The following is a 17301-nucleotide window of genomic DNA, read 5'->3' as shown; positions in this document are numbered from 1 at the left end:
GTCCTCCTAGCCCTGCCTCTGGGGATCAGTGACAGCCTCAACTTGTGAGCGGGACCCATCAACCAGACCCCGGACCAGATTCCCTGTTGAATCTCTCGAGCTGTCCCTCTGCTTCTCAGGTCTCTCCTCCAGCTCTGGGCACTCACCAGTGCTTGGCCGTGGGGGTGCCCCTGTGTCCCTGAGTCCCTGGGGGTTCTGTGCCCAACAGAAACCTGCTAGTGGCTGCAGTTCTGGGCTGGGCATTTCTGGGATCTAGTTTGTCCCTCTGTGCACACGTCTCTTGCTATGCTCGGTCTGTCTTGGAAAGCAAAGAGCTGTCCCTGGAGTGGGGAAGCTGTGGGGGAGGCTGACAAGAGCAGCCATGGTGGCAGGCCAACATGTTCCAATTCCTGGAGTGGTGTCAGCTCAGTAAGCCGTGACAGTGGCTGTTGGCAGTGAGGTCTTCTGAGGTGAGAAAGAAAGCTCAGCCTCTGGCCCTGGGGAAAAATACCTCTGCGAGGTACTGAAAGGTGGATGAGAATTCCATTTCGTGCTGGATGGGGAAAGAATGATAAGATTTGGATCCCACCTGGAGGTGGCCTTCAGGTGTGTCCTCATTCTCAGCTGTACACAAAGGCCTGTGAGGGTGTATGCAGGACCTGGTAGGAAATGCAGGACATCAGGGAGAGCAAAGAATAAATATGTTGGAATAGGGAGCGTGGACGAGCTCCTTCCAGAATGACATTTCAAGTGACCTGAGTGTATTTTTACACTCACCTTCCATCGGAAACTGAGCACGCATTCAACCTGTCTTTCCCGTTTCCTTCATTTTGTAACTTCTCAGGCGTCCTGGAAAGTGAAAGCCATGGCTTAGTGTTGCTGCAGGTGTCGCAGGGAGACACTTCAAAGACTGAGCTCACCATGGGGTTTCCCCCCAGAGCCTGGACTCCAGGGACCCAGTGTTCTCTGGGGACAGGAGCCTTTCAGCATGGTGAGGAACTGGCTCACCTGAGGAACTTCACCAGAGGTCACTGTCAGGGCGGGTGGAAGGTCAGAGCGGATGGTTCACTGAGGCTGTCTGACCAAGTGCCCTCTGCTTGCACAGGGGAGGACGGGCAAAAGGGAAAGTGATAAAGGAGGCACCCGGTGAGCCCAGTCTCTGCGTAAGTGATGAGGGAGAGGAGGAGGGAGGGCAGAGCTCTTCAGCCTCTGCTCGATGGGCCATCAGGGAACTGCAGGTGAAGCTTTGAAGCGGGTCAGCCGGAGTTTTAGAAAGGAAAAGATATGACAAGTGTGAGAGGAGGATTTGGGATGTTTGAGGCAGGTTCTGAAGTTCTGTGGGACACACAGAAATGTACTTGCTCACACACACACCAGCAGACACTGACGCTCACAAGTGCGTTTGCAAAAGCACACACAAATGCAAACTCCCTGGAAACAAATCCTCCCACGGGCGCAGACAGAGGCAGATGCACAGGAGGAAGCAGAGCCTCTCCCCACGCTCTGAGAACCAGGACTCCAGCAGCCAGCTCTCTGCCTCGGTGCCCCCGACAGCTTCAGGCAAGCCCTTGGCAGCCCGGTGCTGAGAAGGGAAATGAGGCGCCGGCCATCCCTGTTAGACTGGACGGCAGCAGAGGGCTTTCGGGCCTTTGTGGCTTGGGCAGAAGTAGTTCAACGGTTTGTGTTCTGATGACAGGAGAGTGAGAAGGTGTGCCGGGGCCAAGCTGCATGGTCTTTTTTGGAAATTCAGTCTGTTCTTGAGAGACAAAGTCAAAGCTAGAGCCCATCCCTAGCGCTGCTGCTCCAGGGCTTCTCCACCTTCATGTCAAAATAATCCCCGAGTGAGTCTGACAAGAGCCAGCCCGTCCCTGGGGATGAGCGTAGGGCGGTTGTGGAGGTCTGGGACCAGTTCCAGTTCAGCAGAGGGAGAGGTGCCGCCCTGCCACGCTCACATGGCAGCAAAGGGTTGTGTGTCTGGGCTGCGCCAGATGCCCTGCAGCTGCAAATGCTGAGGCTGGGACACCGGAGAGGAAGCTGGCCCTAGAAAGTTGCCTGAAGAAATCAACACCCGCTCTTCAACAGACAACGAATATTAATTAGCAGGTGGCATCAGGAGGAGGTTTCCAGCTGCCTGAGCCAAGGGCTGATGTCTGTCACTTCTCCTGGCTCCTTGGAGCCCCTGGAGCTGCACTGCGCAGACGTCTGCCTGCACATCTGCCTTCAGCACTGGGGCAGTCTCCAGAGGAACAGGCTTGGTGGCAGGAGGTGTGCCCAGCACTGCACCCGCACCAGGGGGACAAGCCCTGTGGCCCGAGAGCCTCCCAGCAGGGCTGGCATTTTCCAGGGGTCCTCAGCTGGCCTGAGAGGCTCTGATTCAGATCTCCCCCCAACTGTGGCAGGCCTCCCTTGGAAGGAGGCCAGCTCCTAGCTGTGCTCCGCAAGTGCACCATCAGGAAGCAAGGCGCCCGCCAGACGCTTTTGTTCGAAATCTGCTCAGAGAGCAGCTGCAGCATTGCTAAGGTCAAAGCAGCTGCTGCCACTGTTAGCCACTGGGCAGCCATAATAGATGTGCACCGTGTGTGTAACAAGCGCACCTGGGTCAGGGTGTTCCATCATGGGCTGCTGAGCTTGGCAGGTGCTGCTCTGATGGAGCATCACTCCTTGTCCTGTCACTACAGCTCCTGGTAAAAAGTCTTTCCCCACCTTTCCTGGAGTCTCCCTCTATGTACCGAAAGAAAGTCTGCAGTGAGGTGTCCCCAGAGCTTTCCCTCCCGCTGTCTGAACAACCCCAAGGGTCTCAGCCTTTTCTTACAGGAGTCGTGTTCCAGCCCTTGGAACATTGTCACGGCCATCCCCTGGAGGGCCCACTTGAACTGCTCTGTGTCTGTCCTGCTGGGGAACTCTGGAGCTCGATGGAGGACACGAGGCAGGTCTCACGAGAGCAGAGCAGAGAGGGAGAATCGCCTCCCTTAACCTGCGGGCCACGCTGCTTTCCAGGATGGAGGTAGCTCAGGCTTTCTGGGCAGCCAGGGCACAGCTCGGGCGTGTGTCCACTTCAGGCCAGGCTGGACGGGGCTTTGAGCACCCTGTTCGAGTGAGAGCTGTCCCAGCCCGTGGCCGGGGGCTGCTGGAGTTCAACTCAGGTGTGAGAAAACAGTGTAGATCTGACTGAAACCTTCAGGGACCCGTGTAAGACCTAGGAAGCTGTTAGAGAGGGTTTCTCTCCACACCAAATGCAGTGCCTGTTGGTGTGTAGGAGAGTCCTGGAGGCAGGATGAAAGCTTGGCCACACCTCGTAAAGAGACGTGTGCCAAGATCACGCAAAGAAGGCAGTCGAAGAGAGAATTGCTGGGTTGCCTCAAGGGGTTGAAGGTCTGAAGTTTGCTGCAGCTGAGAGACAGCCCCTATGGGGAGAGTCCTCTGTCTAGCTGGTCCCCAGGGAAGCCTGTATGGCTCTAGTACCTCACTCGCCTCTTCCAAGTCCGTCTTCTCGGGCTTTGAAGCAGAGAGGGAAGCTGGTTTCTGCCAGGGCAGAGGCTCCTGTCTTTCAAGTGGCAAAGGCTCCCTTCTCCAGGCGTTCCTTGGGTGGGCTTCCAACTGGCCAGAATGCAGGCTGGCCTCAGTGGCGGTGTCTTGGAGCCCAGGGCAGCGCAAACAGCCAGGGGTTCCCCAGGTGGTACCTGAAAGGCTGGATGGAGCCTGTCTGTAAAGCAGAGGCAACATCATGCTGCAGGTCGGGGTTAGGCTGGGCCTGTGGCTCCCCAGCCTGTCTGCCAGTGAGGAAAGCTGCCGCAACATGTGTGGCTGTGACTTCTTCAGTGCCCAGGGCCTTGGGACACAGGAGGGGCTACTCGGCAGAAGTAGCCTACCTGCTTCTCTTGCTCAGACACATGGAGCAGCATCTGGTAGCTTACAGAGAGTGAGGTGGAGAATGAGCCCAGGGAGAGAGCTGATGAAGTGAGGCAGATGGACATGGACTCAGGCAAAGCTGAAATACCTTTCTGGCTTTACAGATCACGTGCAGAGTCCCCCTGGGGAGAGGCACCTTTCAGCTTCTTGCTGTAGCTTGGACCGTGCTGTAGACAGAAGTTCTAGGTCAGAGAGCTGGGAAGGCAGGGGATGGCTGGTGGCCTTTGGCTGAAGGTGAGTCAGCAGTGGGCGCTCGTGGCAAGGCAGGCCAACTGCTCTCTCATATCTGCTGGCAAAAGGGTAGGCAGCACACCCAGAGAAGGGCTCCTTCTCCTCCAGTTGGCACTGGTGAGACCATGCCTGGGGTGCTGTGCTCAGTGTGGGTCTCCTGGCTATGTAGGAAAGGTATTGCCATGTGGGAGTGGGTCAGGAGAATCCCCCAATGCTCTCAGATGCACTAAGAGACCCCGAGGGAATGGAGCCGTAGGCAAAGAAGGCTCAAGGGAGGCCTTATGGGTATCTGCAACTACGCGCTCTGGGGATGTGGAAAACATGGAGCCAGGCTCTTCTCAGAAGTGCGCAGCGGCAGGACAAGAGGTAACACAGTTTGGAACCCGCAACATTCTCGTTAGACATTGGAAACATTTTATTTGAAACTTTCTCTTGACCTTGAAAATCCACAGGTACTGGAACGTACTGTCCACAGATGTTGGGCGCGTTCTGGCTTTGGCAGCTTTCAAGACTTGACTGGTCACAGCCCTCACCAGCTTGATCTAAGGAGACCCGTTCTGAATAGGAACTTGGAACGGATGAGCTGCAGAGCTCCTGTCAAGACTAAATTCTGCCACGGAAAGAGAAAAAACTGTCTGGCTGATTTGTTTTTTAAATCTAAATATCTTCTTTAAGTAAGGAGAGGACACGTGGAGATTCTACTGGTTTTGAGGAAACGGAGAATGGAAGGGTTATGGTCAACTGGAAAGGCTGGTTGGTTGCTTTAGGGTGAGCTTTTCAGAAGCTGGTTTATGAGCTGTGATTAACAGTATGGCAAGAAACTTCATTTGTTGGTTGCGGACATAGCTTTTTGAGATGAAAGAGAAATTCCACCGTGCCAGGGGGGGTGGAATTAGTGGGACAGTTAGTGTCTGCAGGGTCTGGGCTTGCTGACTGTTATGTTCGTGAGAGCTGCAGCCTTGGGGTGTGCTGAGAGGAGGTTGGGGCTAGACCCTGTGCAGGAGCCAGGAGAGGGCAACCCAGGCAAGGGCTTGAGGATGGAAGGAGAGAAGACACGGGGATCAGGGAAGGAGAGACTGCCAACATGTTGCACAGGAGGATGTGTCAGAGAGGTTGGTGACCAGGTGCAGGCCTATCCCCCTTACAGCCCTCACCCTGGAATGGCAGAAGGTGTTTTTTGCAGGAGCAACCCGTGTCACTGCTGGAGGAGAGAAGAGCAGAGCACAGGCATTTCGGGCGTGCTAAGAACAAGCGTTTTCTCCTCCCCGGTTCATTCTTTGTTCCCCTTGCAGAGTCATTTCCGGCAGCTCGGCTCTCTCGTGGCTCTTGGTGGGGACGTGGAGGGGGTTTGTTTCTCTCCCACTTGCAGGAGGATGGGTCTCAGCACGCACCTCGAGTATCTCATCCTGGCTGCATGCCTGGGGAAACCACTGGGTAAGCATTGGCTTTGACTGTCCCCAGGCCTCCTCTTCTCCCCCGGACACCCTCCCCCCCTGCACAGCTCTCTGCAGGGAGCTGCTCTTCAACTCTGGGCAAACGTTGGGAAGCATCAGATCACAAGGGTGGCTTTGCACCGGCTTTCTCAAGGTGCTCTTACTGCTGGCAAGCACAGGCTGAGACCGAGAAGAAACAGCTGCTCTCCCGATCATCTCGGACCCCTGCCCTTCCTTTTCTCTTGCCAGCTGCCCAGCTCTCTGCCTCTCTCTGCTGACCTGGCTGGGCTCAGTGTTTCACAGACAGATCACTGCAGAAGCTCTCCTCTCTCTGCACTACACATTGTCTGCCTTTGCAGCCCAAGGGCGCAGGACTTTTGAAAGCTGATGCAGGGACATGAAAGCTCCCTCATCCCACTCCTGTTCTCAGGATGTCCCAGTCTCTCTCCTGGCTGGCACATGCCAGGCAGCATGCCCTGGCTATCCATTCCTCCTGCGTGTCTGCGCTGCCAGGGCTTCCTTTTCCCTTCCTGGACCACGGAGCCTTTTGAGAGGACAGGCAATGGGGAAGAGGATGCAAGATCTTGCAGGAGTTCCCTGGTGCCTCACCCTGCTGGGGGTGTTTTGGACCCAGCACAGGAGGGCCAGGCACTACAGGCTCTTCCCTGGACACTCCGGACAGCAGGAGAGTCAGGATGGAAGACCGGGGTGAAAGCACAGCTCTCTCTGGGGGTATCCCTGTGGGAAGTAATGGGCATTATTGTGCTGTGGAATCCACGCTGAGCTGAGGTCTCAGACCTCCTGCCCAAAGACCCTCAACAGTTTGCTGTTCCCACCCACGGGGCTCTGGCTGTAGAGAAGGCCACGAGGAGCCTTCTCATCTGACACTTTGCATCCCCTCTCGTTTTGCATTTGGGAGACTTTCCCTGCACAGTCACTGACCTTTGATTTCTTCCAGGCACCGTGGGGCAGACCACCGTCACCCAGCAAGAAGGGCAAGTCACGCTGAAGCAGAGAGACACCTTCCAAACCACCTGCACATACCAGATCTCTGGCTTTAGAGGCTTGTTCTGGTACCAGCAGAGGAAAGGCCAAGGCCCCCAGCTGGTCTCCTACCAGGTAGCTGCTGGCTCCAAGCAGAGCGGCCGTTTCACCACGTTGCTGAACACCGCAGGGAAATCCAGTGTCCTGAAGCTGGAGGAAGTTGAGGTCTCTGACAGTGCCTTGTACCTCTGTGCTGTGCGAGACACCCCGTTACAGGGAGCTTCCTTGGCTGTGCAAGAACCCAGGGGAGGGAGGGGATGTGTCTGCAAGGCTGAGTTAGATTACTTTACGTCCTTCAACAAGTAAAGGCAAACTGAGGCTCATCCTCATCTTTTAAGGGAATCATAAACCCCCCCCCCCATATATTTTTAACTTCAAAAGCAGGCACCCACACTTTAGCAGGTGCCTGTATTGCTGTTATTATTGATGCTCTATTCAGGACAGTAGCTGTTAAAGGGGGGATATTGCTATTCAATCTCCAGTAATCAACAGTTAGCTACCACCAACCATCCATCTTACGGTCCGGCCAAACTAGAAAATTATAAATGTAATAGATGCAATTTAGGATCTCTTTTCTCAAGATCACTGATTACCACTAAATATCCCATTGAACAATTGTTAGCTATGAATATAGAGAAACACAGCTTATCTTAAAATTTTAATAATAAAAGAACAACCTGAAAAAAACTTGCATAAGACACCCTTGTCCCAGCACCTTCAAAACTCCACCCACCGCCATCCGGTAAACACCGCTGTTTCCCTAACAAAACAACCCCCAATATATTTCCCTTATAAGGTCTTAATGCCACCTCCACAGCTCTCATCCTCCTTTTCCCCTGATAACCAAACCTACGCTTGCACTATGGGATATTTTTCCATAACCCCCATCGCACCTAGTATATTTATAAACTTCCTTGATAATCTCTATCTTAACTCAGTAGTTTATTGACTAATTAAAACACTAATTTGGGCCCCTGCAACAATTCAAAATTAGAAACTTATCTGTCTGGGACCCACAAGAATATGTCTATAAAGCTCCTTACCAACAATCCATCAATAAAAATTCACCATGCAGACTGGGCGGCCCAAACCCCAAACAGCAGCTTCTAGTTTTTAACTCTCTCAGTTCCCCTCCTCATGTCACAAAAGGGTTACAGTTCCCTTCCCCAGGGAGGGAGCAGGATTCCTGCCATTTCCCTTTGTCCTCCAATTTCCCCTCCAGCAATTCCACCAGTTTCTGAATGTTATCTCTGGATTGCCCAGGTAACATTGTTGGGGTGCCCCCAATGCCAACCCCTCCTGCCAAGGACCATTCCTTCCCAAATCAAAAGCTGGGCTGGAACCTATCCCGGGCAGGTCAGGCCCCCTACCAGGAGGCTGCTCGGGGTGGGCTTTCCCACTACATTTCTGAAACTTCCCATTTCTGACCACGCCAGCACCCGGCTCAGTCCATCCCGTCTCACAGACCCCAAAACCCCATCACAGAGCATTTCTGCCCACATTAGTACACATACACGGGGGTCGGAGGGCTTGGCTGGTCAGACCAACAGCTCTTTGCACCCTTTCCCTCAGGGACTGCACAGGTGCCTTTAAAACATGCGGGACCCTCTAATAAGAGGTCTGTGGTGGCTGGGGTCCACCGGCGCGGCAAGCGATATTCCGTACCGCCGCCTCTCTCTTTCTTGGAACAATTCTACCCTCAAGCAATCAATTGCCAGTTCTTTCCCAAAGTTCTCTTTCTTCACCACTACAAAATAATCTCCTGCCTGAATCCAACAGTTACCTAAGGTGGCGCACGTATGCCCTTTACTTCCACCATCCCAAAACTACCATGCCGCGATTGAGAGACGGGACGCAGCTTGATGCAAGCAAAGTGTCCCCCAGATGAGAGCTTTCCACTCCTCCTCTGCTCAGTTATTTGACTGGTCTATAGAGATGCTTACAGGTAAGAAGAAAAAAAAATTGCTGCCTCTTAAAAAATAAATCTATCGGCATTGTGCTCTAGAAGAGACAAGGTCAATGTACTCTGATCCTCTGTATTCACAGGACTCATAACTAGGAGCCCCTTACCACAGAATAATCTCAGACCCGAACCTCTAAGCAGGGCAGGAATTCTCAGCAGCAAATAAGGAAAGAGTAGTTATTGACAGACTGCTTCCCTAATGTGGCAATAGACAGAAGATGAGCTCTCAGTTGCTGGAAAAAAATCTTTTCCCCCATCTTCCTGTCAGAAGAACAGCTTTCTGAGCTAGTATCTTGTAAAATTCCTATTTCCTAGAGATTAGAGAATTTAGAAAAGTGCTGCTGGTTATTTTAGGTACAGCTGCAATCAACGTGTTTCTGAGCTCTAGGCTCTTGTTCAGAAAAAGTTCTCCTATAACTTGTGCCTACGACCAGTCCCAGTCTGATCTGCTAAACCTGAGCAGCAAAGGAGGTATATGAACTTTAAGTAGAATCAGCATCATCCATGAAAACACAGAAGCCAAGAACCTTCACCGAGACAAATACCTTATCAAAAAAGACACTCAGCACTAGAGGACTAGTATCTTCTCACTAATGCTAAACAGTTAAAGTGTAAAATCTGTAAGAAAACACCTGAAGTTTACTTCTTGCCTTTTTTCCTATCTTGAAGTGCTGGGGGGAGTGGGGTGAGGGACACGCAGCAGAGAACGGAATTAATCACTTCACTCTTTCAGTAGTAAGCCATTATATGAAGGCAGTATTGGAGAAAAATTTAAAACCAGGAAAAAAATCTGAAAACTTAAGTGATTCTGAAAGCTTTCCTCAGCTTCCCAAACTGTAAAACGCCTAAACAGCGACATTTGTCCACACCTCAAGGTGTATTTCCAGTCTGTTCCCAGCTGTTCAGCTTCTAGTCACAGACACACAACAGAGGGAAGGATCATGGGAAGCAGGCAAACCCACACATAGGGTAGGCTTCTCATATAGCTCCTACTGCAGTATACTCACACAGCATGAACAAATCAATCAGGAATTGTTACATCTTGTACATGGAGAGGCGATAACTAAAGTGCAACAAGATGAAACTAAAGGAAGATTTTGAATTAAGGAAACATCTCCTGTGCAACCTGTTTTCCTGAAGACTCCATACCCCTCAAAGAAGTGATTCATAATAAACCACTTGGGAAATGGGGATAGACATGAGCAACAATCCATCCTTGGCTTCAGGTGACAAGCTAAGAGTGTTCTTTCTCCTCTAGTATTACAAAACTTACTCATGTAAAAAACCACTGTCTTGCCCTGCCCACTACTGGCGATACAGTATGCTAACAGAGCAAAAGTAGAGAAATTTGGTCAACAGTTAAAAGCTGCCTTCTCCATCAGCACAGAGACAAGTGATACGTTACTTCTAGTTGATGCAGTTATGCAAAAAACCCCCCAAAATAAGGTAGCACAAACCTTAGAATTCTAACATATCCTTGTGGATAAACACCACCACTAGACTGTGAGGTACAAGTGTGTGAGGAACCAGCAACTGCAGCTGCAAGTTATTGCTACCTGCTGTCTCCCAGTGCAAGTTTTTCCTATTTCTGCATTCTCTTGCCTTCTCCGAGTTACGAAGGGACTCCAGGGTGAACTATTCTGAAGCCTCACAAACATGGTGGCCACCAGAACACATTTGACAACATTTTAATCCCTTCCAAATTATTTACACGGCTGGCTTTGAGACTTACTTTCAACTTCAGGTCTAGTCCCGGTCTAGTATCGCACAGACAAAACTCTGTAGGGTCAAGAACTAGCAATGCCTGTGCTGCGTCTGTTCTCACAGGAAACCTGAATTAAAACAAGCGAAGTAATATACAGAGCTCAGCCTAGGCTGCATTCCACCAAGGGCATAATAAAGACATTAGTCACAACTTCTCCAATTCACTAATGCTTTTCTAATATTCCCCATGGCTACTTAGAGACATTCAGACAAATGAAACTTAAGCTGCAAGTCACAACTGAAAAGTGTGCACTGAAGGCCAGTGTTAGGAACACTGAGGGCCATCCCTGATCAGGCAGCTCCACTTCTATTCTCAAGTGCACAAGGACAGTTCCCTTTCACAGACAACCGAGGCAGATATACTGAAAAAGTCATTTGTTAAACCAAGTATTTCTGAGGGGAGGCAAGGTCACTGCTGCCCTGCCTCAGAGAAGGAGAAAGATTCACTGAGAGATTAAAACAAAAGGGTTACAAAATAAAGGCAAGAGCTGAAGTTTGCCGGTAATGAAATGCATTCTCCCGTCCTGTATGAACAGGAAACAGTCTCTGTCGGGTGTTAAAGAAGGTCCTAGGAGGAGATACCCCGTTGCTTTTTTCTGCTGCCAGAGGAGAGAAAGATGCTGCTATTGGTCAGCAGGAATCTCTCTGTCTGCATCCAGTTTGCTCGTGTCTCCTGGGGAAGGGGTACGCGGTGCATGGTGAGAAACAGGAGGGATCCCATGAGCTACGATCCCTTCCACTACTGGCGGTTCTGGTAGCCCAGGCGTGGCTACTCCCACTACTCCTGGAGGAAACCTGTAAGCTGCAGCTCCACTGAGTTCTGGGTGGACAGTTGCAGGATCAATACTGGACCACTGAGCTGCTAACAGCAGGTACTCCTTATTAACACAGTTCCTCAAAGCATCAGGTATGTGACCTGTAATAGCTCTGCGGATCTCTTTAGCTGCACCTGCTCTGGATTCAATGGAAGCCTGCTCACTGTAGCAGGCGGTGTGAGGGGTACAGATCCCATTGGGTGCATCTTTTAAGGGTCCCTGAGCAAAGCTGAAAGGCTCAGACTCATGTACGGCCAATGCTGTTCCTCTGATTCTCCCCTCTTTCAAGGCTTGTGCTGAGGCTTTCTCATCTACCAGCCCTCCGCGGGCTGTGTTCACTAAGAAGCAGCCCTGGCGCATCTGTTTAATAGTGAAGTCATTGATGAGGTGATGGTTATGTTCGTTCAGGCTGCGGTGCAATGTGATGCAATCGCTGTGCATTAGTAGATCCTGCAGGGTTCCTACTCGTTGTAAACCCAAGGATCGCTCCACTCCATCCGGCAGATAGGGATCATAGAAAATCACGTTGAAGCCAAAGGACTTGGCTCGCACAGCCACTGCCTGTCCAACTCGGCCTAGTCCAATGATGCCCAAAGTCTCCCCACGGATACGCACATGGCCTCCAGCCACCTCTCGAATCTGTTCTACACTTGATGCTCAATTCCCTTCCCCCACAGCCTGATGTAGCCAAGTAACACGGCTTGGGACACAGGAGTGGCTGCTCGGCAGAAGTAGCCTACCTGCTTCTCTTGCACCGAGGCTTCCCCGGGCACCCACCAATGGGTGCTGTTAGAGAGAACAGCTCTCGACAAGCAATAGGATTCCTCCTGACATTTCTGACATTTCTTTTCTGGTCCAAGTAGACCAAGGAGGGAAAATCCCTGTTGTCTTTGCATCTAGGAATTGGCTGAAACTTGAGCCTGCAATGTCAGACTCTTCAGACACATGAAGCAGCATCTGGTAGCTTACAGAGAGTGAGGTGGAGAATGAGCCCAGGGAGAGAGCTGATGAAGTGAGGCAGATGGACATGGACTCAGGCAAAGCTGAAATACCTTTCTGGCTTTACGGATCACGTGCAGGGGGCGTTTGTGGTGCAGTTGTCACCAGAAACGACCATCGAGGTAGGGCACAAAAACACCCAGGAATTTTCCTCCAAAGGCCTGTGTCAAGAGCAAACAGTCCCCCTGGGGAGAGGCACCTTTCAGCTTCTTGCTGTAGCTTGGACCGTGCTGTAGACAGAAGTTCTAGGTCAGAGAGCTGGGAAGGCAGGGGATGGCTGGTGGCCTTTGGCTGAAGGTGAGTCAGCAGTGGGCGCTCGTGGCAAGGCAGGCCAACTGCTCTCTCACATCTCTTGGCAAAAGGGTAGGCAGCACACCCAGAGAAGGGCTCCTTCTCCTCCAGTTGGCACTGGTGAGACCATGCCTGGGGTGCTGTGCTCAGTGTGGGTCTCCTGGCTATGTAGGAAAGGTATGGCCATGTGGCAGTGGGTCCAGGGGAATCCCCCAATGCTCTCAGATGCACTGAGAGACCCCGAGGGAATGGAGCCGTAGGCAAAGAAGGCTCAAGGGAGGCCTTATGGGTATCTGCAACTACGCGCTCTGGGGATGTGGAAAACATGGAGCCAGGCTCTTCTCAGAAGTGCGCAGCGGCAGGACAAGAGGTAACACAGTTTGGAACCCGCAACATTCTCGTTAGACATTGGAAACATTTTATTTGAAACTTTCTCTTGACCTTGAAAATCCACAGGTACTGGAACGTACTGTCCACAGATGTTGGGCGCGTTCTGGCTTTGGCAGCTTTCAAGACTTGACTGGTCACAGCCCTCACCAGCTTGATCTAAGGAGACCCGTTCTGAATAGGAACTTGGAACGGATGAGCTGCAGAGCTCCTGTCAAGACTAAATTCTGCCACGGAAAGAGAAAAAACTGTCTGGCTGATTTGTTTTTTAAATCTAAATATCTTCTTCTAAAAGTGAGGAGAGGACACGTGGAGATTCTACTGGTTTTGAGGAAACGGAGAATGGAAGGGTTATGGTCAACTGGAAAGGCTGGTTGGTTGCTTTAGGGTGAGCTTTTCAGAAGCTGGTTTATGAGCTGGGATTAACAGTATGGCAAGAAATTTCATTTATTGGTTCTGGAGGTAGCTTTTTTTAAATGAAAGAGAAAGTCCACCGTGCCAGGAGCGGGAGGGGTGGAATTAGAGGGACAGTTGGTGTCTGCAGGGTCTGGGCTTGCTGACTGTTATGTTCGTGAGAGCTGCAGCCTTGGGGTGTGCTGAGAGGAGGTTGGGGCTAGACCGTGTGCAGGAGCCAGGAGAGGGCAACCCAGGCAAGGGCTTGAGGATGGAAGGAGAGAAGACACGGGGATCAGGGAAGGAGAGACTGCCAACATGTTGCACAGGAGGATGTGTCAGAGAGGTTGGTGACCAGGTGCAGGCCTATCCCCCTTACAGCCCTCACCCTGGAATGGCAGAAGGTGTTTTTTGCAGGAGCAACCCGTGTCACTGCTGGAGGAGAGAAGAGCAGAGCACAGGCATTTCGGGCGTGCTAAGAACAAGCGTTTTCTCCTCCCCGGTTCATTCTTTGTTCCCCTTGCAGAGTCATTTCCGGCAGCTCGGCTCTCTCGCGGCTCTTGGTGGGGACGTGGAGGGGGTTTGTTTCTCTCCCACTTGCAGGAGGATGGGTCTCAGCACGCACCTCGAGTATCTCATCCTGGCTGCATGCCTGGGGAAACCACTGGGTAAGCATTGGCTTTGACTGTCCCCAGGCCTCCTCTTCTCCCCCGGACACCCTCCCCCCCTGCACAGCTCTCTGCAGGGAGCTGCTCTTCAACTCTGGGCAAACGTTGGGAAGCATCAGATCACAAGGGTGGCTTTGCACCGGCTTTCTCAAGGTGCTCTTACTGCTGGCAAGCACAGGCTGAGACCGAGAAGAAACAGCTGCTCTCCCGATCATCTCGGACCCCTGCCCTTCCTTTTCTCTTGCCAGCTGCCCAGCTCTCTGCCTCTCTCTGCTGACCTGGCTGGGCTCAGTGTTTCACAGATGGATCACTGCAGAAGCTCTCCTCTCTCTGCACTACACATTGTCTGCCTTTGCAGCCCAAGGGCGCAGGACTTTTGAAAGCTGATGCAGGGACATGAAAGCTCCCTCATCCCACTCCTGTTCTCAGGATGTCCCAGTCTCTCTCCTGGCTGGCACATGCCAGGCAGCATGCCCTGGCTATCCATTCCTCCTGCGTGTCTGCGCTGCCAGGGCTTCCTTTTCCCTTCCTGGACCACGGAGCCTTTTGAGAGGACAGGCAATGGGGAAGAGGTTGCAACATCTTGCAGGAGTTCCCTGGTGCCTCACCCTGCTGGGGGTGTTGTGGACCCAGCACAGGAGGGCCAGGCACTACAGGCTCTTCCCTGGAGACTGCGGGCAGCAGGAGAGTCAGGATGGAAGACCGGGGTGAAAGCACAGCTCTCTCTGGGGGTATCCCTGTGGGAAGTAATGGGCATTATTGTGCTGTGGAATCCACGCTGAGCTGAGGTCTCAGACCTCCTGCCCAAAGACCCTCAACAGTTTGCTGTTCCCACCCACGGGGCTCTGGCTGTAGAGAAGGCCACGAGGAGCCTTCTCATCTGACACTTTGCATCCCCTCTCGTTTTGCATTTGGGAGACTTTCCCTGCACAGTCACTGACCTTTGATTTCTTCCAGGCACCGTGGGGCAGACCACCGTCACCCAGCAAGAAGGGCAAGTCACGCTGAAGCAGAGAGACACCTTCCAAACCACCTGCACATACCAGATCTCTGGCTTTAGAGGCTTGTTCTGGTACCAGCAGAGGAAAGGCCAAGGCCCCCAGCTGGTCTCCTACCACGCAGCAGCTGGCTCCAAGCGGAGCGGCCGTTTCACCACGTTGCTGAACACCGCAGGGAAATCCAGTGTCCTGAAGCTGGAGGAAGTTGAGGTCTCTGACAGTGCCTTGTACCTCTGTGCTGTGCAAGACACTCCGGTGCAGGGAGCTTCCTTGGCTGTGCAAGAACCCAGGGGAGGGAGGGGATGTGTCTGCAAGGCTGAGTTAGATTACTTTACGTCCTTTAACAAGTGAAGGCAAACTGAGGCTCATCCTCATCTTTTAAGGGAATCATAAACCCCCCCCCCCCATATATTTTTGACTTCAAAAGCAGGCACCCACACATTAGCAGCTGCCTGTATTGCTTTTATTATTGATGCTCTATTCAGGACAGTAGCTGTTAAAGGGGGGATATTGCTATTCAATCTCCAGTAATCAACAGTTAGCTACCACCAACCATCCATCTTACGGTCCGGCCAAACTAGAAAATTATAAATGTAATAGATGCAATTTAGGATCTCTTTTCTCAAGATCACTAATTACCACTAAATACCCCATTTAACAATTGTTAGCTATGAATATTGAGAAACACGGCTTATCTTAAAATTATAATAATAAAAGAACAGCCTGAAAAAAACTTGCATAAGACACCCTTGTCCCAGCACCTTCAAAACTCCACCCACCGCCATCCAGTAAACACCGCTGTTTACCTAATAACACAAACCCCAATATATTTCCCTTATAAGGTCTTAATGCCACCTCCACAGCTCTCATCCTCCTTTTCCCCTGATAACCAAACCTACGCTTGCACTATGGTACATTTTTCCATAACCCCCATCGCACCTAGTATATTTATAAACTTCCTTGGTAATCTAAATCTCAACTCAGTAGTTTATTGACTATATAAAACATTAATTTGGGCCCCTGTAATACTTAGGAACTTATCTGTCTGGGACCCACAAGAATATGTCTATAAAGCTCCTTACCAACAATCCATCAATAAAAATTCACCATGCAGACTGGGCGGCCCAAACCCCAAACAGCAGCTTCTAGTTTTTAACTCTCTCAGTTCCCCTCCTGATGTCACAAAAGGGTTACAGTTCCCTTCCCCAGGGAGGGAGCAGGATTCCTGCATTGCTCGGGGTGCCCCCAATGCCAACCCCTCCTGCCAAGGACCATTCCTTCCCAAATCATAAAATCAGCTGGAACCTATCCCGGGCAGGTCAGGCCCCCTACCAGGAGGTTGCTCGGGGTGGACTTTCCCACTACATTTCTGAAACTTCCCATTTCTGACCACGCCAGCACCCGGCTCAGTCCATCCCGTCTCACAGACCCCAAAACCCCATCACAGAGCATTTCTGCCCACATTAGTACACATACACGGGGGTCGGAGGGCTTGGCTGGTCAGACCAACAGCTCTTTGCACCCTTTCCCTCAGGGACTGCACAGGTGCCTTTAAAACATGCGGGACCCTCTAATAAGAGGTCTGTGGTGGCTGGGGTCCACCGGCGCGGCAAGCGATATTCCGTACCGCCGCCTCTCTCTTTCTTGAAACAATTCTACCCTCAAGCAATCAATTGCCAGTTCTTTCCCAAAGTTCTCTTTCTTCACCACTACAAAATAATCTCCTGCCTGAATCCAACAGTTACCTAAGGTGGCGCACATATGCCCTTTACTTCCACCATCCCAAAAACTACCACGGCTCTGTTCTCACTTTCTCACAAACACCCAGTAACTAAACCTCTTCTCCTTCCCCTGTTATACATTTGGGAGACAGAAGACACAACAATACAATAACTCCTCTATCGACCTCCTGCCGACTATGCCAATTGTTGCAGAAACTCTCAAGTAAAGAATAAAAAATAAAGTTTGTTTTTATGCACAATTAATCAGCACTCCCCAAACATACAAACAGCAGGTTCAAATGGCCGTGAGAGTCAAACAAACTACCGCCACACAATCTCCCAGGGTTTAAGGGCAACCCAAAACGCTCAGTCACTCACCTAATAAAAGAAAAGGACTCTCCACATCAAGGAACCTTAGGGCAGCGTCCCAACCCACAGGAATGCCAAGGAGTTTCCTTGGGCCCAGTCCCAGCCCAAGGCGAGAGGCCTTACCTGCAGGACGCTGCTCTGGTCCGCACCAGCTCAAAAAGGCTCCCCCAGGGGACTCCATTTCTAGCCGAGCCCGATCTGACCTGTGGTCAATCCCAGCCCCTCTTGGCCGAGGAGCCCAACTGCCGTAAAGCCCTGAGAACAAGGGCACAGGGGAAGTTCAACAGCCAGGGAGCCACATTGTCATCGGGCGGGGGCACCTGCCACAGCCTCTGCT

General features: G+C 51.6%; 2 protein-coding genes and 1 gene segment (V, D, J or C); 2 read left to right on the top strand and 1 right to left on the bottom strand.

The window, feature by feature from the left end:
* The first annotated feature begins 5455 nt into the window (after positions 1–5455).
* Positions 5456–6902, top strand: LOC122152787. The segment is given in 2 exon segments: positions 5456–5553; positions 6511–6902. Coding segments are annotated over 2 exon segments (453 nt in total).
* Positions 6903–10918: 4016 nt separating this feature from the next.
* Positions 10919–12255, bottom strand: LOC116964739 (C-terminal-binding protein 2-like). Its single transcript, XM_042787092.1, is given in 2 exon segments — positions 10919–11838; positions 12212–12255. Coding segments are annotated over 2 exon segments (936 nt in total). The 3' UTR covers positions 10919–10946.
* Positions 12256–13586: 1331 nt separating this feature from the next.
* On the top strand, positions 13587–15225 carry LOC122152786. Its single transcript, XM_042787091.1, has 2 exons — positions 13587–13876; positions 14834–15225. Exons 1-2 carry the CDS (start codon positions 13603–13605, stop codon positions 15223–15225), a joined length of 666 nt encoding a protein of 221 aa, XP_042643025.1. The 5' UTR covers positions 13587–13602.
* The last annotated feature ends 2076 nt before the right edge of the window (positions 15226–17301 follow it).

Source organism: Tyto alba, unplaced genomic scaffold, assembly GCF_018691265.1.
Source record: "Tyto alba isolate M040663 unplaced genomic scaffold, T.alba_DEE_v4.0 Super-Scaffold_12, whole genome shotgun sequence".
NCBI classification, from domain to species: Eukaryota; Metazoa; Chordata; class Aves; order Strigiformes; family Tytonidae; genus Tyto; species Tyto alba.
Note: the sequence above shows the minus strand (reverse complement) of the source record. Positions and strands in the feature narration are given on the sequence as shown.